The 23,123-nt window shown below is 38.7% G+C and overlaps 1 protein-coding gene across 1 annotated transcript in view; it reads right to left on the reverse strand.

Annotated features, from left to right (window-relative positions):
• The window catches only part of MPDZ (multiple PDZ domain protein), an 84,311-nt gene extending 63,091 nt beyond the window's left edge, over positions 1-21,220 (reverse strand). Inside the window, exons 1-9 of the mRNA XM_009073821.1 lie at positions 21,038-21,220; positions 13,281-13,502; positions 12,179-12,318; positions 10,087-10,300; positions 8,045-8,173; positions 6,656-6,859; positions 3,640-3,754; positions 2,802-2,890; positions 960-1,155 (exon numbers count right to left, since the gene is read on the reverse strand). Of these exons, the coding sequence (XP_009072069.1) occupies positions 960-1,155; positions 2,802-2,890; positions 3,640-3,754; positions 6,656-6,859; positions 8,045-8,173; positions 10,087-10,300; positions 12,179-12,318; positions 13,281-13,502; positions 21,038-21,220 (1,492 nt within the window). The remainder of the gene's footprint in view (positions 1-959; positions 1,156-2,801; positions 2,891-3,639; positions 3,755-6,655; positions 6,860-8,044; positions 8,174-10,086; positions 10,301-12,178; positions 12,319-13,280; positions 13,503-21,037) is intronic.
• Positions 21,221-23,123: the final 1,903 nt, after the last annotated feature.

A 23,123-nucleotide genomic window follows, 5' to 3' on the forward strand; every position in this document is an offset into this window, starting at 1 on the left:
GTGCAATTCAGTGACACTGAAAACAAAAATGCTACAGACCTGGAGACCTGCATACCTGATGCACTTTGCTTTGTAAAACACAAAGTTCTGTTATGTATGTTGCTGGATGTCAGATGTATTGAACACCTATTGTCTAGAGAAACAGCACTTTGAGCATTTTGTCCTTAATTTTTGCTAAATGTGAGAGCAAGATGATAACATACAGATAACATACTACTGGGTCTTTCAGAATCTTGTGTAAGGTGGTGATTATGCCCCAGTTGATGGCATGTGACATCCTTGTACTGACATCAAACTATAATACAAGTAGCTGAAATATATCTGTGCATCCAGTCTCTGTGTAGATATCCTGTGTTCAGGCACACTGACTTTCAACATCTGGCACATACACTTTAATATGTGCAAAGTATGAAAGAGTAAGCTTCACTAATCTCATGTCATCAGCAGCAAAATTAATACTGGTCTTCAGCTTCAGAACATTTCACACATACATTGTTAATGCCCTTTCAGATTATTAATAACCTCTAGATACAGGCCACTCCTCTCATACCTGAAGCTTGTGACACTCAAGAGTGAAAGGAATCAAGATTTGCTTTTGCTTCACATGGAGGGCATCTCTCTGCTTGCTTCTGAATGCAGCTCTCACTCTTGAGCACAAAATAAACCATTCGCTGCCTTCCTACCATCTGAAGATTTGCAGGATCAAAGACTTGAAGCAATTCAGCCTTAAGTGCAATGCATGGCAGAACTTTCTACACTCACTTTGAAAATGTAGCATACAATACCACTGTGTCTAAAAGATTAATCAAACCATAGTAGACCAAATTCTGCCCTCATGTACAGCAGCTCTGCCACCAGTAATAGCTACTCAGAATGAACCTGGCCCATTTTATTTACAGTTTACAAATGAGAAGAAAGATTTTTCAAACCAACTTGAAAGCAAATCTAGTTTTAATTACCTTTGGCTGTGCTACTATCCATTGTTTGCAACAGTAAGTCCTTTTCAACAGGAGCATTGAAGTCCTCCTGTGCTGGGATATGATTTTCCTGCTTAAGACCTCTTCTGATCAAAGTGAGCCGAACCGTTTGTCCTGTGTGCCGCAGAACGTCAACTGCTTGCTGGTTAGTAAAACCCTGAAGATTTGTTCCATCCACCTGCAGGATTAAGCAGCTTTTCAGCCCACCCAGGAAGAAAAAGTCCAAGGCAAAATAGTATGTTGAGCTCTCAGCATCTGTTAGCCTGAGCACAAAACAAGTGGAGGGGCAAGGACAAAACCTCTACAACTTAATGAAATTGGATATGCTAAGTGCTTACACTGGAGTACTCCATAGCTAGGTAACAACCAGCACCACAGCAAAGTGGGGAAAAGCACTTCAGGTGCCCACCATGGTGCAGCCAGGCAGATCTGCTCTGCAAGGTGGGAGAGGGTACAGCACATGATATGCAGGGTACATTGTGCAGCCTGCCTGCTAGACCACTTCAGCTATTCCTACCTCCTGAGGAGAAAACACTGGGTGAATAAACCAATACAGCCATGGCTAGGAGCACTGGAGTGAGGAGGGTCAGGTAGAGACACATCAATCCACTGTGATGGCAAGTACTACAGAGCACAGTCATTCTGAGGCCAAGTAACAGATACAGAGAAGCCTAGTACTGAACACCATGAAGTCTAATTTCCCAATCAAACACTGTCGCAGCCAACCAGATGTTATCTATGGGTCACCATTTTAACATTGTAAATAATAAGATTCTGGCCTCCTGTGCTGGAAAATATCTCATTAACTCAGAGGATTTTTTTTCAGAAACTCAAAACTTTGGCATTGTTCAGTTTCATCCCGTTATGCCTAACACACACCACTTCCTATTCTTCTCCCTGCAGACTCCTTATTATCCTATTATTTCTCTATCTCCTCCACAGTGCCTTAAATTTCTGAAATACTTCTAACAATACCATATTCCTTGACTCCTGTAATTGTTTCTATCTACACCAGACACATACTTCATTATTTTAACTCCTGCTCTATGAAGAATGAATCCCCCTGGATCTTAATCATCTTGTCTTTCACCGAACTTCTTCTACCTCTGGTGCTCTCCTAGATATACAGTAATTAAAAATCAGCTGGGGTTATTTTTCTTCCACACTCAAACAAACTATATTTAAAAATTGTTTATTATCCTTTTGTCTGAGATCACTCAATAATTTTCTCTTTCTGCATCTGCAGTAGAAGAAAACAAACTTTGAAATAATCAGCTTTAGCCATTTGTCCTGAGCATGTAAACCATTACAAAAAACTTATATACTTCCACAAACAAACCTGAACGCACATTCAAAGCGAGACCATAACTTGTTAGTGCTGCCTGCACACAAATTGAAGGACAGATCCAAAACAGACATAAAAATGCACTCCCTGCATTAATGACCTGATTTTTGCTACTCAACTAACATTTCATAGATGAAAATATGTTCTTTCTGCGAGTATGTAAAACTTCAATAATACAGTTTTAAAAGTCATTTTGAAAACAGTTGCTTAATTTGAACCAAACTTTCAAACTCTGCATTTACTAAGCTACTACGGATAAGATACACACATACAATACAGATTTTTTTTAAGAAATAAAACTTATGTGCAGGTAACATAATCAGAAAGGCAATGTGATCAGCTACTCTCTCAAAAAAGGACTAATCATGTCAACTCCAATCCTAAGTATTGTAAACAAGTACTATATGAGCATTTCTCTACAACCTAAAGAAACAGAGTTTTGCAGACAAGTGCACCCTCTTCTTTCTGTGTTTACTTACAACGATAATTTGATCTCCCACATGGATTCTGCCATCATGTTCTACGGCACTACCTTTCGTAATGCTTTTCACAAAGATACCAGAAGGTTCTGGGATGAAGAAATAGGGAAAATTAAATTAACTAATTTATTAAGAAACAATTTAAGTAATCCAACGATCTCCAACTAATGGCATCAGGCAAAGGGAAAAAAAAGGCAATACACAATCTCCAAGTAAAATAAGGAAAGAATCATCAAGAAAACATATGATTTAAGTAATCTCTGAATTTTAGAGAGATTTATTTAAAAAAAAAAAATTTATTTTATTACACATCTATATATATATTAATACTTATTTATTTAAATAAACTTATGTATTGCCAGCCACAGCCCACAGGTCAACAAGTATTTATTATATCCAGAACTCACTAAGGAACTCCCAATCTGCCAGCAATACTAAACACATCGTTCAAAAATTAATAATGCCTCCTAAAATTACTCAAGAACACTAATGTATTATATTGCAAAAACCTTTTTAAAATGAAAATGTAATTTAAAAAGCCCAACTAGTTCTAACAAACAGGGCTCCACCAATTTTAGAACTGTTTTTCAAAAACATATAAGCACAAACTTTAGCTAAAAGTGAAGATAAAAACTGATTTAAAAATACTTGTTTCTATACTGAATGTCCTTCTCACAAAAGGAAAACAATTCTTTTTCCTTTACAAACTTGAAATAGATTTTAGATGGTCAAGGGTTCTTTTAAGACATGCTATGCCAAAAACAAGAATAAGTCTTTGATGTAAATATACCATAGTATGCAAAGGACGGTATAGTAAAGTGCAGGAATCAACCATTACCTGATGTTTTGTCTCCAATGTAACCAGCAATAGTTATTCCTAAGCCCTGGTTGTTTTTAGTGAGTTCAACATTAAATTTCTCCCCATCTTCACAGCTATCAATAGAAGCATCTACCTAATAAGAAAAGTGTGATTAGAAAGGAAGTTTTTTCTTCTTTAAAGATCCACCACATTCATTGATGTTATTAACATGTAAAATTAGATATAAATATAAAAAAACAAAGTATGAACTTTCATCAGAGAAATGAGATATAGGCAACATTCTGCATGGTAAAGCAATGCAGGACAGGTCATGTTCTCCTCACCTAACTGCCCTGGGATTTCATCTCTGACACACAAAATCATTATTCAATGACTAAAATGAGTGGTAAAATTTGCATCAATTGAACAGTGAATCTCTTGTACATGAAGTTACACATATATATATATATGAATATATAGTTTGCAGCCCTTCTGGGACCTTCTCAGAATTAGCCTTAGACTGGTTTACTATTAAAAAGAAGAAAAAGAGATCAAAATTATATTTTGTATTCTATTTGTTTAAATTTCTGTTCAATAACTATAGCTTTATTTTAAACTTGCCAAGTTTAAAAACACACTAAAATCTGTCACTAGAGAGGCAATTAAATTTCTTGCTTTTGAAAGACTTAAAAATTGTGTTTTAGCAATCAGCATTTATACTCCCAGTGAGCTAAATAATTACAATCTCCCCTAGTATCTAATATAATTCTCTGAATTGCAATAAAAAAAAAATGTGGGGGCAATTAATTAATGCGCTTGTTGTTAATGAAAGTACAATATATATTAAAATTCCATTTCAACAATAGTGCTTTTGTATTAAAAGAAAAATTATAAAAATTAATTTCAACTCTTAAAAAGTTGGGGGGCTTATTTTTCAAGTTTCAGCTGTCTAAAACAGAGAGTTACTAGCCACTTCCATACCTGATATATATCACCATATGACTACAGTACGCGATGTTTTAATTTCATTGTTTATACAGGCATCAACATTTATGCGTATTATTTACAATGGGATTTTATAAAATAAAAATCCATCAAGATCCTGCTATACTCATGTGCTATTCTGTCCCTTCTGCATGCCAAATATCAGCTAGTCTTTTTCAAAGTGCCAATATGGCAACCAGACAGATACTAACTATACCCAGTTTGCCTATATGAGTATATATACGCAAAAAAACCCCGATGACTTCTAGAGAGCTATGATGCTACTCACCAAAAGAGAATCTGACTTCTGATCTTTATCTGAGCAACTCTACGAAAACCCACAATTAAACACAAGAAAAATAAATTTCTACTGTGTTAACCATATCTCTGCTTGATAATACAGGATTAATTTGGCCACAGGTAATGCCACTAAAAACGGATGCAATTTCTGTATGTCTCATGAATTTTTACAGGATAGACATCTACAGGTGATGTGCTAAGAAGTGCCTATTTTGAGAAGCCATGCTGTTCTCATTAATAGCTTTAAGAGCATCAGGAAGTCTTCACCCACCCTGTCTTTGACAGGAAGAAATTAACAAACCAAGGTGTTTGCAGCACTATCCTCTTTGCTCCACACCCAAAACAATGAGGCTTGCATGACCACTAACTGTGCTCTTGCCAAGAACAAGACTTTGTGTAGGCAGAAGCAGTTTAAAATAGCCTGTCTTCTATTAAAAACAATCAGGAGAGACATACCAGGAACAAAGTATTGAAAGGTATGGACGTGGAGAAGGTGGCAAAACAAACTGAAATTCTGCCCCTTGGTTGCTCTGAGCTACTTACTCAGTACTAGAAATCTTACACATCCTGCAACTGTAGACACATCCTTCAACATTGTATCATATAACCTCAAAAAGGCAAGTACTGAAAATATGTCGATTAAATTACCAAATTTGGCTTTTATTTTGAGATTGATGCTTTTCAGGTAAATAATACTAGGGTTAAATATTGATCCCTTTACCTAAAATACAGACAGGTTTTCATGTCTCTGCTGCAAAGACAAAGAAGTACCAGTCTGTCTCTCCTCTTTGAGCTATTTGCTTTTCACAAAGCCCACTACAACAGACAGGGGCAAAATTATGGTAATCATGCAAAAACTGTTAAGGTTTTTTTAACTCTGACCTGTCTGAAATCAAAATTGCAACTGGGAAAAAAAAAGTCTAAACAACAACAGCAGAAAGTAGAACAAAAAGAAAAAAAAAAATCTTTCTATGGCATATATTCTGTCTAGCTGCAGGCTCAAAACCCAACAAACTTTCTTGTCTCATTAACTTACTCCACCTATTCACATTTAAATGTTTCTGGTCATAACCACACGTGACCAAACACTACTGCTCCTGGATCCCATGAAACTAGGCATTGCTACAAACATGCAAATTACCTGCTCTGTAGAGGTTTTGAGCAGACAGGCCATGATAATATTTACAGCATTTATTAAGTGGCTGACAGTTGTAGAGGAGTAACAGTACAATCATCAGCAGGGGAATAAGGGTAGCAGCTGGTTGACTTTCTAAGAAATGTCTAGCAAATGAACAATGCCAAGTGATGTAGAAAAGAAGCAGCATCTGTGTGCTGGTTGGCACAGGGAGGAACTGTATGATGAATAGCTGAAACTATATGGAAATTAGAAATAATCCCGGAGAGGGAAAGGATAGGAACATGAAGAAATGCTACACAGTCAGCTTGTTCTGTCTGAAGAAAAGACTGCATGGAGTCAGTTGTTCCTAATGCAATAATGTACCTTTACAAGCAACACAGAGCAAGATGTTGTTCAAATTATACTTACGGAAGCTCTAAACCTTGATCCTAAAAGTTTTTAAGAATACAGTTCCTGGCATTGTGGACTATGCATTTAAATTCTCACAGACTGCCCAATGAGAACATTGCTACTGGGAAAGAAAATCCCGGCTTTCAAGAGCATAAGCATGAAAGACATTCAAAAAGCAGTTAAAAAGAAATGAAGTTTACAGTAGATGTCTGCAATGAGTTAAGTATAGTCACTGTTGCTTACCTGTTTCTCTGGTGTGGAGGCGGCTACTGGTGTACCTGGAGGAACAGCTGGTAGAGGTGACTCCTCAATAGGACCTCTTGCAATTACCAGCTTCACTCTGTTTCCACACTGCCTTAGAACTTGTGCCACCTGCTCACTGCTCATTCCAGCTAGGTCTGTATCACCGATTTTCAAGATGTGATCTCCACTACACAATCTCCCATGCTGCAAGAAAAATAGTAAACAAAAAAAATAATCTTCCAACATCCTGCCATTTCTCCCACGTACCACGCAAGTTGAAGAAGACCACACAGTTTAGTCACTTTTAAGATGTTATGAACCAGGCAACTGTTTTTGGGTGCCAAGTCAATATCCTGATAACGTGGAGAAGAACAGAACGTTGCCTAATAGCACACTAATTTTACTGGAATTTCCCCAGAAATACCCAGGAGATCCTTTTTGAAGTAGTCACCCAAGCACAGAGGAAAAAAAAAAAGGTATTTAGTTATGGTTACTACCTACTGGTATGTAACAACTGCACATAGATTACAGTCGGGTTTCATTTCCAAACACACTTCCAAAAGACAGTCTACAAATGTATATTCAGCATTGCACTTCTATTGAAAAACTAATCCTAAGGATTAACCATAACTTCAAAATAAAATTCATTTCTCTCTCACCGTGAAGCAGTTATTTATATTGCTTTACACTGGTTTACTCACCTATGGATTTACCTTTAATGAATAAAAAAGTTTCACATTAATTTAGGCCATATGATGAGTATTAAAGAGCTAGGTCCCTTTTGACAGACCTATCTACCTGCTCAGGAAAAGAGTGTGGCAATAAATCCTATCCATGCACCTCCAGGACCTGTTATCAGGCCACTACTGCTGTTGTTGAAAGTTTGATGAGTCTCTGTGCCTATTCAATCTTTGACCATATGCAGCCTTAGATACTTTTCCAAGGGGTAAGCTTGAAATGCGCTGTGATAACCAAATTCAATTCATATAAGCCCTTCAGGCAGGAGCAGAGCCTGTGTCCTGAAACAGACACGTGAAGCCACATAACTGCTCCAAGCTTCAGTAAACCCAGATGCTCTTAGCTGTTATGGCAGAGCAAATCAATCTTGTAGTCCTCCCCGCCTGATTACAACCAGAGTACTCATGAAAGAACTAGGGGTCTAAATGGATCTGCACCAAACATGTATAATGTAACAGGTTTGAAAATGTGATTTACAGCCTAATCCTGCTTTTACATTCAAATGCACAGATCCCTGCATTAAGCATACCTTTACTGAGAATATATTTCACTACTTGCTCTCTCTGCGGCTAAAAGCTACCACTATTTAGCACAATCATAAAAGTAAAGAACACCTTACTGAATGATAACAGAAAGGTAGGTTGAAGTTACCTGGTCAGCCACCCCTCCTGGGAGGATGGTTTTAACAATCACTCCAGTTGACTTTCCTCCCACTATCCCAAATCCCAGACCTGAGCCATCATTCACCAACTCTATGGTCTCCACATGCTGCCAGTGAACCTATAAGGAATAAATATAAGCTTGAGAATGATTAAAATCATAGAATCACAGAATTGTTAAGGTATAAAAAGATGTTAAAGATTATCAAATCAAACTGTTAACATACATATTATAACTTGCAAAATATTTTCTCTTATTTCCTGGGTACGATTTTGAATAACAAGGTTGGAGAAAGGTAGACATTTGAGACCTTTCTAACAATGGCCATTAAGTATAAGATTACATAATATTTAAGCAATAAATTGCTAATTTCATCAGACGGAACTTAGTTGGTACAAACCAGAGCTGGGTAGTGCGTCACACCCTTCAAGAGCTTATCAAATGAATTTATGCAGCAACTAGGGCTGCCCACCTTTATGCCACTATGCAATGAGTGAGAAATATACTGCTGCTAGGAAATCTCACGGGACTGGAAACTAAAATCTTCAGAGAAGTGCACCTTCACATCAGCCACTTTAACAAAGCACAGGAGGAAACAAATTATCAATTCAGTGGTTAAGGCTGAAAGCAGCACCACATACTACAAGGTAAGCATTAGCAAAATTGCCTCATGTGAATGAACAAAGACTTCTGGGTTGTCTGATGTGAACAGCACTGGAATGAAGTAGCTCTGATGGCAGACAGGTGTGAAACTGCTCTGGAAGAAAGACAAATGCTAGCTTGCACAGATGAGGAACTGCTTGAAGGGACAACTGGAAACTCATGGTGTTCTTTCTCCTGAAGAACAAGTCACACTGTAAACTCATCTGAAACTTAAAAGCACAGCTGGCGATCCTGAAATAAGCATATATTTTGTAATAATCAAGGTACTGCAAATTCAAAGGCCTGTGGTATCTGTTTGGAAATCCAGAGTCTTAACACAAACCAAAGCCTGAAGGAAACAGAATGGCTCCTAGGAAGCTGCATTGGAAAGCAAAGAGAACACAAGGACTGGGAAAGAAACCAGAAGAAGCTGTGGCAGGTTTGAAAGGAACATGTATTCAAGCAAGGGAAGCTGTTTGGAGAATACAGAGGCAATTACATAGAGAAAGAAGTGTGCCACACTAAGACTGGAAGAGAGCAGGCCTCTCCTATGTGCTGGCAGGAAAAGTTAGATATTCCTGCACACAAAAGAGGAGAATAATTCTAACATTCCTACACTAAAGGTTTTATGCTAATCATTAAAATAAACACCAAAATAGCTGCTTCTTCCAGTCTGATTGTTCTCTACACTTCGGCGTATCGACTCCCTTAAAGAAGAGCCACAGATGACTGAACAGCAAAACCTACAGAAACTGAAGATAGGCTCTTTCATCCCAGGACAATCCATTACATGAGTAAGATGGCAGGAGGAGATAGTACAGTTAATGTCACCATGTTTCTGAGCTATGTTTTCTACACCTATATGTCCAAAAACTTTCAAAAGAAAGGAGTTGTAGCAGAGCTGTTTTCTGCAGGGTCCTAAAGTGCACCTGTACACATGGCATTTTAATGGCTCGCTCTTGTTGCTTTACTGGAGCCCCACTGCTAACAGACAACAGAGAAACAAACACACAACCACCCACCCAGCTGGTGGTGCAGGTCAGATTGCAGCACCTAAAAAATACTGTTTGCCCAAGTCAAAAAAAGATCCTGTTTACTGCAACCACAAAATAAAGTTTCATCAAGTAAGGTAAACACACTGTATTTGCACTGGTGGATACAGATAATTTGGCAGATGGGAGGAAGGAATACATCCAAGAAGAAGATATCCCCCCACAGCAAGCCTGAATGTTTTCTGGTTTTTGCATGGGAGAAGATGTAACAAAGATAAATAGAGTAAAATCCTCAAGAATTGTGAAGGAGTGTACATACAAAAAAAGTCTCAAAACACTTGATGCTGTAAGCACATACATGCCCAAAACTGAATACACAGATGTTTAGCGTATACTCACCGGGTTGGAATGGGCTGAAACTGTGCTAGCAGCAGATGGAGACCGGGAAACTACAGGACTGATGAGCTGAGGGAAAGTGCCCCTGGCCACAACTAGCTGGACATTATCTTTTGCTTTCTGTAGGATGCTGATAGCCTGTTGATGTGTAATTGTCTGATCAAGGGCTTGTCCATTAATAGCAAGGATTTGATCTGCTTCCTTCAGCTTTCCATCTCTGTCACATATGTGTAAACAGGGAAAAGGGATGACAAAATAAACAAACAAGAAAAACCAAAGAAGCATTGCCACAGAAATTGCAGTATTTTGACAATTTTCCAGTATTTTTAATAACCTGGTCTCTATTCCCCCCTTTTTAATCCCTCCCTGCAGTTTTGCTGAAAGGAGCTGATGCAGCACCCTGGTGATTGCTTCCTTTGAAGCTAATCCCACTGCTACTCTCCCCTGGCTACTATCCCCTAGCTAGCTTTCTTCTCCCTGTACCCCGATGCGAGACTAAGCATATTAGATCTCAGCTGCTTCCAACCATAGCCTAGGAACTTATGTTTATTCTTGACTTTGAGCCTCTTGCTTTACAGACCAAGTGCTCCACTTTGTTCAGTGCACTCATCCTGAATATTCATCAAACCATGGAGTAGAACACACTTTCATCAAGATGTTACACAAACAAATTTTGTTTTGCTGAAAAACAAGGGAAAAAAATTAAAAAAAAAAAAAAGAAAAAAGAATGCATGCAAACTAAGAAACAGAACGAAACTTGTAAAACAGATCCCTTTTATACAAGGAGAGGAAAAATGCTCTGAACAAATTCAAAAAACCATTTCACTTTCTCACAAAGGAACCACTACTGTAAAATTACATACTGAGCCCTTCCCCAGACCTACACCGAAGAAACTGCACGAAGCCTACACAGTTGAGTTACCCTATGCTTCCTCCACTGCTTGTTTACATCCTGAAGTGGCAATGCTTTGAAAACAAACAGCAGCAGCGAACACAAGGATCCCCATTACATCAGCTTTTGTGAGCACCTACACTCTAGAAACCAAGATACAGCATTCAGGAAAAAACTATTTATCTTCAATCCATAATATTTCACTTGTGTATTTGAACTGTTTTCCAAAGTGCTTTCAAGGACTTCTTATTGCTAGGGCCTTTCTGATTTGTGAGGCTGTAACAGCTGGTGAATGCAAGTAATTTGGGCAGGGCCTGATTCAGTAAAGACAGGTCTCACCTCCATGCAATAAGAGAAGTAAAAGCCAATACCTCTTGAATGGGAAGGAAACAAAATGAAACTAAAACCAAAACCAACCAAAAAAGTGGAATGTAGGCATATTAAAAAATATTGTGACGACATTGAGCAGAAAAAGACATTGAGCATACCACTTTCTGTAACTGAATTAACCTCGCAGACCATGCTGTGGCCTCTGTTAAAAAGTAAGATGCTCAGATCACAATTAATCAGAAAATTTCTCCCTACAGCACATTGAGAAATAACATCAACATCAGTCAGGTGCCCCACACAACATATGAAGTACACCACAAATTAGCTCTGGCCAGAATCCTGATCAGCAAATTCAGACAGTGATACACCTCACCACTCAGTCTGTTTGCTCCCTCAGACAGTTCTTACAGCAGAAATCCATTTCTCTCGACACTATGTGTGGAAACTGAGTTTAAGCCTAAACCAAACTTTCAGAAAGCTGAGGTACTGATGAACTTTTGTAACACCAGCTGAATGTCTGTCTAAGAGTTTAACAACTTCAGGTCAAGCCTGGCTTGGCCTCAAAGCTGTATTTCACACCTGCACAGTGGGACCCTATATAACAAATAACACTGATAGTTACAGCTGATTTTTTGTTAGTTTGTTTTTGGTTTTGATAACATTATTCTTCAGTGCATTCAAGGATGGCAAAATAGGTACTTCTATGTTGCCCTGTTCCAACATTACATAAATTGTAGTGATTAATCTTACACCTGCTATGATGCTTAGAATATGAGAGAAATACACCCTTGTACCATAAAAATAACAGCAAAAAAACAACTAAATTGAAGTGTTAACACTTGGTATAATAAAGTATTTCAGTAGTAATATTACCTATGTGCCACACTCCCCTCCTGGATTTCTTGCACAAATATTCCTAGTTCTCCTCTGTTTTCACTCTTGAGTCCCACAACACTGAAGCCCAGACCACCACTTAGAGGTTTAGTAAGTTCAATGGTCTCAACAAGACGACCCTGTTCAGCAGAAGGAAAAAAAAAGGGTACAAATGTCAAAAGGTTAAAAATTAATAAAGGTTAAAAACGTTGAAAAGTAGCAATAATGAATGTAGTAAACAACTTGGAAAACAGTTCCTAATTTGAAAGCTACAGTTGGGCAAGACTACATAAGCCAGTAACTGAAACATAGTTGTTCGGTTCTCGTTTTTTGCTGTCCTACAGAAAAGATTTGAGAAATAAAGATTATTACAGTCCAGAAAAGGAAATCAGGGAACAACAGCTAAATATACTGTGTTTACACTTAGTAGTCACTGAACTAGGTTATGTGCCCATAAAAATTTAGGGGGTACAGGCCAACTTTCAAGCAAAACTGGAAAAACAAGATGAATTTCAGAAATAGGGAAGGAGTAGGACTGTGTAAAGAGCTCTCCAGGAGAACAGAATACTTCTCCTATCTGGTTCTATTACAACTTAATTAGGAAAATGCTAGAATATACACCTGGGCATTCCCAGCTCCAGCCACTGACGGGACTCGTAGAACATTTCTGCCTGCCACAGCAAAGTAGTAAGATTACACAACAATGCACAGCAATGCCAAAAACAAATTTTCCATTTTATTTCCAAGAAAGTCGCAGAACTAGTTTTTATTAGTTCTGCATACAAGAGCATGCTCTGGCAAAACATCTCCCTTATGCACAGAGCAGCAGTTCTACAACAAGAATGGAAAGATAATGGCATGCTGATCAACGAGACACACACTGCCCAGCTAAGGACAGTAACCCTGCAGTGACAATATCAAGGCCACTTTTTTCAACTGTTTTCTCATTTACCAATTGTTCCCCAAATTAAAAGATTATTTTCATTTTATATAGCCAGTGAGCTCTGGTTTATGCAATAATTGCTTTTAAATAAGCATTCATGTATTTAAACTTCAGATAATCAGTAATCCACATTTTGTAGCTACCATACAACATGTTTACCTGGGACATGTTTCTGATCAGCTGCTCAAAGTCATCACTAGAGGACTTCCCATTAATCTGAGGAGTGATGGATCTCATCGATGCTTCCAGCACATTAGCTGCGCTGCCATTCTGCCGAGCCAACAAATATGACTCACTATGTGACAAGGACCCCACGTTCACACCATGATGGAGCAGCTGGGGAAATTCACCACTGGAATGGACGGAAGGTGGAATGTTTACCTGTAAAAGATTGATGGCAACACAATTTACAGACACAGCAAAAACCTCCTTCTTATACAAGACCATCAAAATAAGACAACTGATTGCTAAAAGTACTTGAAATTTGAATTTGCAATTTAAAAAGTCATTTTAAGAAAATTATATTCAAAATTTACAATTGATGTAAAGCTGTGAACTACCAGCATAAAACACACAACAAATTGACAAAAACAATCTAAAATTATTTTCTATGCTCTGCCTAAAATCCTTTTGTTCCTACCAGCATAGCATCCTGACACACTCCATCACATTGGTGGAGGTAAACAAGTATGAGTAAATGTTTCCTACAGTATCAGTATTTTAAATAAACACTAATTTATCAATTCTTTTACAAGGAAAAAAGAAAGTATGTGCAAATTGATGAAAAAAGTAAGAAAACTCACCAGCTACACAGGGAACAAATTCCATTGGTCAGGGTTTCTGCGTCACTATGGCTACTAACGTGACTACCTACATAAGCTAGAATTAAATATAAAATTACTGAACAAGTCTAAAACCATCAGGCTGATCTGAAAACCGTAATTGTACATCTATGCAGACTTGACGATACATTTCTCTTCAAGCAGAAAAGAAAATGAGAAAATTCTCCATTTTGCCTTGCCATAGTAAATTACCTCTTTTCAAGTAGGTCTCTGCCAACCAATCTAATTCCTGGCTGCTGCTGATATGGACAGGTGCCCTCATTTGGCTGCTGTCCCACTTGCCTGTTGACTGTCAAAAGGCACTCTTTTACTCCACATAGATTTGTTTCATACTTGCCTGGCACACTAACCACAATACTGCAGACTCAAATACTTTTCAGTTTTACAGTGCACACTTTCTAGCATTCTGCACAATACAGGTGACTGGCATTTCCCTTCCTCAAAGCTGTATTTTTAAACTTCAAGTATCAACAAAAAAAGTGTCAAAACTGTAAATATATTCTAAACTGTCTGCACCAATCTCAACTGTTTAAGCATGTTCCTTCTATTAGGTTTATCATCTGTTGCCCAACAGTCCATTCATTACAAGGCCAATACTGTTCTCCGTCACAATTCCATCTCATCTGGGTGCTTTGGAAAAGGCAACAAAGCTAATGCCATTTGTTGAACAATTTACGTGCCTGGAAAGACCCTCAAGTTAAAGAAAAGATACCACAAGACAGCACTGGAAAGAAAAAAATCTTAACAGCACTTAGCCTGCTCTGCCATAAAAAAATTGTACAGAGGAAAACATGGAAAGATTTTCGGAAAACATTTTCCACTGGTCCTTCAATGCCCTAGGCTTCTTTGGGGTGGTGGGGTCTCATCCAGTGCACTCTCTGAGTCACTTCTATACAGTCCCTCATTAGCATGAGAGATGAGTGGGAATGAGTTTCAGTTCCTTATTAGCATGAGAGACAAGAGTGGACATGGTTTCACCACTGCACATGCTCAGGTCTTAATTCTGTGGTTCTTGAGCATCATAATGGATCACTGTCCCTCCTGTCCTGGTAAGGCCAGAACTGAAACTGTTTCTGTTTGGAGTTGGTGCATAGGCATCTCTTGTGTTTTCTCCAGCAAGTTTCACCACCAAGCACTTGTTTAATGTATATACTGCAAACACCATTAACCCTTTCCTTACACCATATAATAGGTTAACTCACTTCCACCTTCCCAATGTCATCCATTTCATAAATCATAGAATGTTAAGGGGTTGTAATGGACCTTACAGATCATCTAGTCCCAACTCCCCCTGCCATGGGCACAGTCACCTGCCACTACACCAGGTTGCTCAAGGCCTTACCCAACGTGGCTTTCAACACTGCCAGGGTTGAGATGTCCACAACCTCCCTGGGCAGCTTGTTTCAGTGTCTCACCACCCTCACAGTAAACACTGTCCTCCTAAGATCTAACTTCAATTCCTGCTCTTCCAACTTATACCCATTCCTCCTTGTGCTATCACTACAGTTCCTGACAAAGAGTCCCTCTCCAGCTTCCCTGTAGCCCTTTCAGATACTGGAAGGTTGCTGTAAGGTCTCTCACAATCCTCTCTCCAACAGGTTGAACAGCCACAACTTCCTCAGCCTGTCTTCACAGGGGAGATGCTCCAGTCCTCTTATCAGCTTCGTGGCCTCCTCTGGACTTGCTCCAACAGTTCCATGTCCTTCTTATATTGAGGACCACAACTGTATGCAGTAGTCCAGGTGGGGTCTCACGAGAGCAGAGTAGAGGTGGAAAATAACCTCCTTCAACCACTGGCCACACTCCTTTTGATGCAGTCCAGGATTCAGTTGGCTTTCTAGGCTGTGAGCACACACTGCTGGATCATGTTGAGTTTTTCACCAACCATCATGCTTCTCCACAGGGCTGCTCTCAATCACTTCTCCACCCAGCCTGTAGGTGTGTCTGGGACTATCACAATGCAGGTGAAATTATTTCAATGTATAAAAGTATATACCTGAGCTTGGACAATTAATGTATTTTATTTCTTGTTCTTCTCCACCTTTTAATCTTATAAATCCTATTGCTATGTTTTTTCCCACATGCAGAAGAGGACAGAAGAAAAATTCCAAACCACGGAAACTGACAGTAGCTGAGGATCCACTGCTTTAAGTTTACTCCATGTTACCAAATGATGTGCACACTGCTAGCACAAAGACAATCCCAGTTTGTGAAACCTCTCTCTGGATAAAAAGTCTATGTCTTTTCTCTATCTTGAGCCCTCCTTTACACAGAAAAGTGTAGGGAGCAAGTCACACTGGAAAAATCATGCAATACACAAAAAGGTTGGTCAAGTTACAGTAATCAAAAATTACAACATTTTTACAATAGTTTCAGTGATACAAAAGGAGTGAACACCATGATACTGTTCTCCTCTAATATATAATAAAACACTTTCTGTATGCATAAACACCAAATTAAAATGGAAGTACACAACAAAAAAATAAAAGGCTACAAAGTATGACACATTGCCCTTACAATGATTTTTATCATATGCCTTCTCTGAATCTAAAATACTTCTCGTGCCACTCAATGTCTCATACAATGGATCTCTGTGTCCATTCTGTACTCTGATCTGTGTTCTGCTAGTACTACTTAACAGCAGATTGACTGCTTTAGGCAGCTCATTTCACTGTTTGTAACGTTTTAACAGCAGGTGAGCCAGGATGGGCACATTAACTTCCACCTTAACATCTGCCCTATATCACCATATACTTCTCTACTTAAGTCTCAAAGAGTTCTTCAATTAAGATATGGCAATATCCTTAGGGATTTATGTTTTTCTCTCTGGTAGAGAACTTGCACATTCTCATGCTAAAATAGAAGTAGTACCAGGCCAATTAATTTTTTAGTTTTACACTGTGTAATTTCACAAACCAAATCCACTTCAAATGGACAATATAGTGCCCAGCTTCTCAGTTTAAAATTTTATCCCTTCTCCATACTTGTATGAGCTGGGACCTCACTGCATACATACAAGAATTGAATACCTCTCCCATTCCTTCTGCCTTTCGAAGCACAAGATGAAAGTCGTTCATATTTAACTAAGACGTTTACCACAACTAAATAATACCTCCATTATTCTGAAAACACTGGATGTTTTTTATTTGCATGATGGTTAAAATACCTCTGAAAAGAAGTGCTCCATGCTACATATAGCGGGAAAAGAAAAACATAAGCCTCAGTCCACACTAGTTTAACTGTAACTTTAAAAGCTTCCCGTCAAAACTTCAGTACAACAGAATAGCTACAACACAGTATTGAACACAACCACATCAAAAGCAACACCTCATTTTCATCACACCATTTTTAATCACAGCTGCACCTTCAATGGAGGAAATGCTTAGCACAGGAAGTCAGATTCACTTAAAGTGGTATCTGACTTCTGAAACTCCAAGACAAAAAACTAGCTCTAAGAAAAAAAAAAAAAGTTAAACTGTTAACAGAGTAAAGTTTCATGTATTCATGTGTGCAATAAAAAATAAAATAAAATCACATTTCACAATGTCTCCTTTTCTGAAACACACATGGTTGGTTACACCTTAAAAACTATACAAACATTATCATTACATTTATAATGATTCTTAATGTAGAAGTTCTGAATCCCCAGCCAAACTGTAAGCAGAAATGTGATGACCACTCCCTTCCTTGTCCTTCCTGAAATCTATCCTTATAGCATAAACAGTTTGAGAACTGGTATATGAAGAAGTAGCTTTATAGCAGTATGATTGTATAAGTACTGTAAGAAAGAATACTGCTTTGTTTTATAATCTGGTTTATGTTAATTTTTCTTGATTGGCTTTCTCCTTGCTATAAGTAACATCACCAATGTGGATGCAATTTGCACAAAACAAAAATTCGAGGATATACAGACAAAATTTATGTTAGAGTCACACAAACATTAAGCACAATCAAGTACTGCTTACTTGCAGTTGCTGAAAGAATTTTCTAAAAAAGAAAGCAGTTACAAAAGCCATGTCTGCAGTGTATCAATATTTAAAGCAATAACCTCAACATCGCTAGGTCTCAATTTGGATAAGCAGGAATTTTTGGCATCTGTGCTCCAACTATTGAGCACAGGCCCTTAGAAGTCCTAAGAAGCACAGGGCAGTATTTTGCCTGACTGCAAGCGTCCCGAGTAGCAAGAAGGACAGCTGCACCAGTGACCGCGCTAGAAGTGACAAAGTGCAGGGCAGAGGTGTGAGCATGACAGCGCTGCCAGGGGCTCTGCCCAGCCAGGCACCCCCCGACCCGCATGGAAAGTCCCCGCGGCTCCCAGGGACAGGTACTGGCTCCCAGGAATTAAGATTCCCAAATTTGCATTTCTTCAAATGCACTTCATTTCCAAATACAGAGCAAACGGAGATGTTGCCTAAAGGGGTTCAGAATGTGAACTGAAATCTCTAGCTGTACCACAGCTAGCTGTACCACAGAGTTAAGGGAGTGTTCACAGGCAATATGAACACACACAGTTTCTCACTTCTTCCCTAAATCCTCTCTAGTACTGACACCCAGCTATCACAAGGAAGCCCACCACTACACTGCGAAGGAAAAATTATGGTCAAACTCCCAAGTGAAAAACAATCTCAGGAATGCAACCCAGGCAAGGGAGGAGTATTTTGTTCTGGCAAGAACCCTGAGTGGAATGGAGGCAGAAGGAGGAGGGGAGGAGGAGCTGGACAAGGGAGAGACAAAAAGAAAAGGAAGAGAATCAGGAGAGGAATGGTCAGAGTATTTAAAATATTTTACTAGGAAAAGTAAGTCTTATGGAAAAGCTCAAAACACCACAATGTCTGCGTTCTTTTCTGTTACTTCCATATCTTCAAACAACGAGACTACTCTTTGACAGGAGTAAACAAGCATTCACTGAAGAATAAGGACAGGAAGAGACAGAAAAAAACCCGGTTCCTTCAGTGCCCCCCAGCGCAAGTGACTAGTGAAGTCAGAACAGTAATTCTCAAAAAAACCCACAATGACAGTTTTGCAGCACAAACAAATTCTGCTTGCTCATTTAAGAAAAAAATAAACCTTTCAAGAACCTACCACAAAGCATCAAAGCCTCACATTTGCTGATTTCAGCACATCATGCCTCACCAACATCCAGATAAAGCAGCATACCACTCAGTCCACACGCTGCACAAACAGAGGGCAGGGCTTTCACTATGATCTCTATGCCTTCCAGACACAGTGCCTTAAGCCAGGAATACATCCTACCCTCAAATTTACTGAGGCTAGTATGGGCCCACAATGAAGTCTCACTGGGTGACCTACTCCTGCTGGGATATTTGCAAGGAATCCTTTTGACTTCAAAAGTAAACTGGCATTCCGACTTCTCTGCTCGCATCCCCTCTTTCAATATGCACTTTCCTAAAAGATGACCTTCCCCTGAGAATTTTGCAGTAGTCTTGTAGCTCTTTAAAAACTAATTAAAAACCCAGAAGCAGTTTAACAGACTGTCACAATTCACCTTGAGAAGAAACAAACTCCCATTCAACTGTAATTGGAGCTCATCATTAAACATGAAAAAAAAATTAGCCATCTTAGTCTTGAGTGGGTAGAGACTGCAACATCTCATCATGGCACAGGTCAGCAGCACTTGTCATCTGGTCTCAAACAGAGCTCTGACTACAAGTGTGTGGGAAGCGTCTCCTTCCTCAGCCTGGCACAGCTTGGCTGAAAATGCCTTGCAGTTTGCTTCTACCTATAGTTTAAGAGCTTCAAGAGCACAGTACCCTGTCAGTCCCAAAAAAGAGTGTCCTTAAACAAAAGTAAGCCTTTGAAAATACCAAGAAATACAATTTATGTTTCAGTAAGCTTTGTAAACATTTAAATAACACAAAGAAGAGACAGACCATTTCAAGCTTCCAAAACCATATTGTAGGGAAGAAATGACTCTACAGAGAAAATACAGGATGCAGAATTGACACAAATCTAAGAACGCTGGAAACACATTTGCAAGTGTAAGCATTTATATAAGGACCCATCAAAAAGGAAATTCACATCCATGCAGCTCCCCTGTCAACTAGGCAGGATATGTACCATGCAACATGCACAGGCCACTACAGTTACTACACAGGTAAACCTGCAGAGTCAGGATAGAAGGTCACATTATTATTTGCCTTTTTAAAAACACGTGTCTTCAATTACCCATCTGTAGTATCAGCTGCTTCATTTTCCTAATTTAGGGCATGTATTTAAAAAGACAACCATCATTTAATTTCACAGCTCATGTTCAAAAGTGAAAATTTAATTTCCGTTTTCACCAAACTCCCATTAGTGTTTCAGGCACAGTTTCATTTCTCACTACGTGTTCCCAGGGTCTTCACCACATAATTCACACTATTTTTGGCTGTCACTCTTAAATCCTCATTTTCAAATAGCAGAGCAAACAAACCCTCGGGACAGTTTTTTCCCTGGATTTTTTAAATCACGCCAATGTCATCAAGTCTCTAAATACTAAACAGGCAAAATCTGAAACACACAGTGATGAATACAGCTCTGTGGACACCATTCTAATTTATTTCTTGTCTCTGCAAAATGCCATCAAGACGATCCACAGGAAGCAATAAAGGAACACACTGTGCTCTTCAGCCACACAGCTGAAGTAGCATGAAGATTGTGAGGAATCCTCAACACTACAGTCCAGAGACCAGAGGTGGTTCCACACTGGTAAGGTCTGTGTGCAGGAACTGCATCCTCCCACTTCAGCATTTCTGCACACTAGACAGAGCTGCCTGTCTTGCAGGAGTCAACAGAACAACTAATTCCAAAACCAGATACATGGTTTAGTCCTAATTTAGTTACTGAACTACTTTTCATATTCTTCAAGTTCTTATTCTGCTGATAAGGAAATTATAGTACAAATAATCAAGTCAATATAGCCAAGTTGCTGACCCTTTTCTCACCCTCACTGAAAAAAAAAAACAGAAAAGCCTTTACTTAATACCTTTACTTAATACCTCAAGCAAGCAAAAAAGACACTCTTGCACCACCTTAACAATTTTTCTCTTGTGCCTGCAAGGCTGCTTTTCCTACCTGATCTCTCAATTGTTGAACTGAAGTCTGAAGGTTGAGAATTTGGTTAAAGAGAGGACTCTGCAGCACCGATTTTAATAAGCTCAGTTTCTCCTCGTTTGCAATGTCACCTCGATCCCGAAGTTTCGCCTGCAAGCGCTCCATAGCCTGGAGGGCCCGATGTGTATCTGTAGTGATAATCATTCCTCATCAGCAGCAGTTTAGAAACAGCCACATAGAAGCAGGTAACACGTTTAAATACAACCCTCTTTACTGTTCAAACTGCAGAGGACTAGAATAGCTCTGTTCTGGACAAGAATCCCAGCCCAAACATGTCTAATGAAGCAGGAAGTCAGAGGCAGAGCACAAAACAGAAGCCAACAAAAATCACATTTTTGCCCATCATGAACTGGGTTACAGAAGCAAAGCGCCTTCATTAAAATTCAGTTACAGGAACTGAGGCTACAGACTGCTGTAAATAAATAGTGACATAAGTAGCAATAATATAAAACATTTGTCTTCTTCATGCAAACTCTTTAATTCAAGCAAATATTAAAACAATGAAATCAAGATAACTGGCTAAAAATTAAATATACTAAACAAATGATGGTACAACTTCTGTTTTCAAATACAAAAACCCAAACACAATATGCATTTTTAAGCACAGTAGATAATTTTTTCAAAACCTCTCTCAGAGGTATATAACAATATCCCAAATCTATCACACACACTTGATTTAGTCACAAAAATATTGTGAAACAAAGGAAAAAAAATACCAATTGTTTCCAACATGTTTTCCGCTTCTCAGCTTCTACTTCAACGTTAGTAAGAGACGGCAAATATTTCCCTGAAAAAAATAACAGAAAGGGAAAAAGGTCACATTTATAGAACTACTAAGCTCTGAAAGAGAAGAAAAAGGGTTGCCTTCTGATAACTAGAAACAGCAAAATAACAATCCACAAAAAAATATATCTCCATGGATAATAAAAATAACCTGAAAGGTGACCAAGTTCTGAGTCACTTTGGTGTTTAAAACCTGCCTGAAAATTGCTTTAGGAATATACTTTGTAGTATTTTTGTATTTCCATATCAAAGCTGCTGTCTGCATACTGTTGCAGACAACATGTCCTGCATTGCTTTAATCAGAGCTATGAATCATAGCTGTCACTGATACTTTACAGTTTCCTTGCTTTCCTTTTCAGTGATCCACAAAAGACATTCCCTGTGGGATCAGTTTTCAAGCTCTGTGTTGACAATTTCAGGTGCATGAGCAGCAGCACTTTTTCTACAGTCACCTTTTATGAAGAAAAGTCACACAAACCACAAAGTATTCAGGTTAAAGGCTTGCAGGACTCTCACACTACAGCCTCTACCATTCATCCCTATTGGAATTGAGACTCGGATCTGGATGATGACTGCGTTTTCACCAGCATGGGTTTCCAGGCAGGAAATTCTATACTGGGAGGAAGAAATTATGAAATTACTTTGTTTAATTTTTTTGTTGCTTTTAGTGGTTGTTTGGGGTGGGTTCTTTTCAACAGTTTGCCTGCAATTGCTCAGAAATTTGTAGAGATAGAACATGTCCGATAAAGATGAATAGCTGAGAAGTGAGGAGTTCAAATACCATTGCAGGTATATGAACTGCTGATCTTATCTTTCACAATGGTGATTTAGTTTTCCTTATAAGATGAAAACACTTCACTACTGCATCCCAACTTGAATCTGGAGAGCTGAAAAATATGCAGAGCTGGGATCTCTAAGCACTCAGGATAAACGATTTTTTTCTTGAAACTTTGGAGAAAAAGAGGAAAGGAATGAAGCTGACAGATGACTAGGTAAGATAGCCTAACAAGACCAATAGTTATAGAACCTGGTCATTTTGTAAAGCCTATACTATTTGCTAAACAAACCAAGTGGGTTTAAAATCGTTTCAAGTTCCTAGTTTCAATATGCCTCAAGCTTGATATTGGTTTTATTCGTAGAACCATTGAATGGTTAAGGCTGGAAAGGATCTTGATCACCTAGTTCCAACCCCTATCTCTGCTATGGCGTTGCACTAGACCAGGTTACTCAGAGCTCCATGCATCCTAACCTTGGGCACTTCCAA

This window comes from Acanthisitta chloris, unplaced genomic scaffold (assembly GCF_000695815.1).
Source record: "Acanthisitta chloris isolate BGI_N310 unplaced genomic scaffold, ASM69581v1 scaffold4334, whole genome shotgun sequence".
Classification (NCBI taxonomy): Eukaryota; Metazoa; Chordata; class Aves; order Passeriformes; family Acanthisittidae; genus Acanthisitta; species Acanthisitta chloris.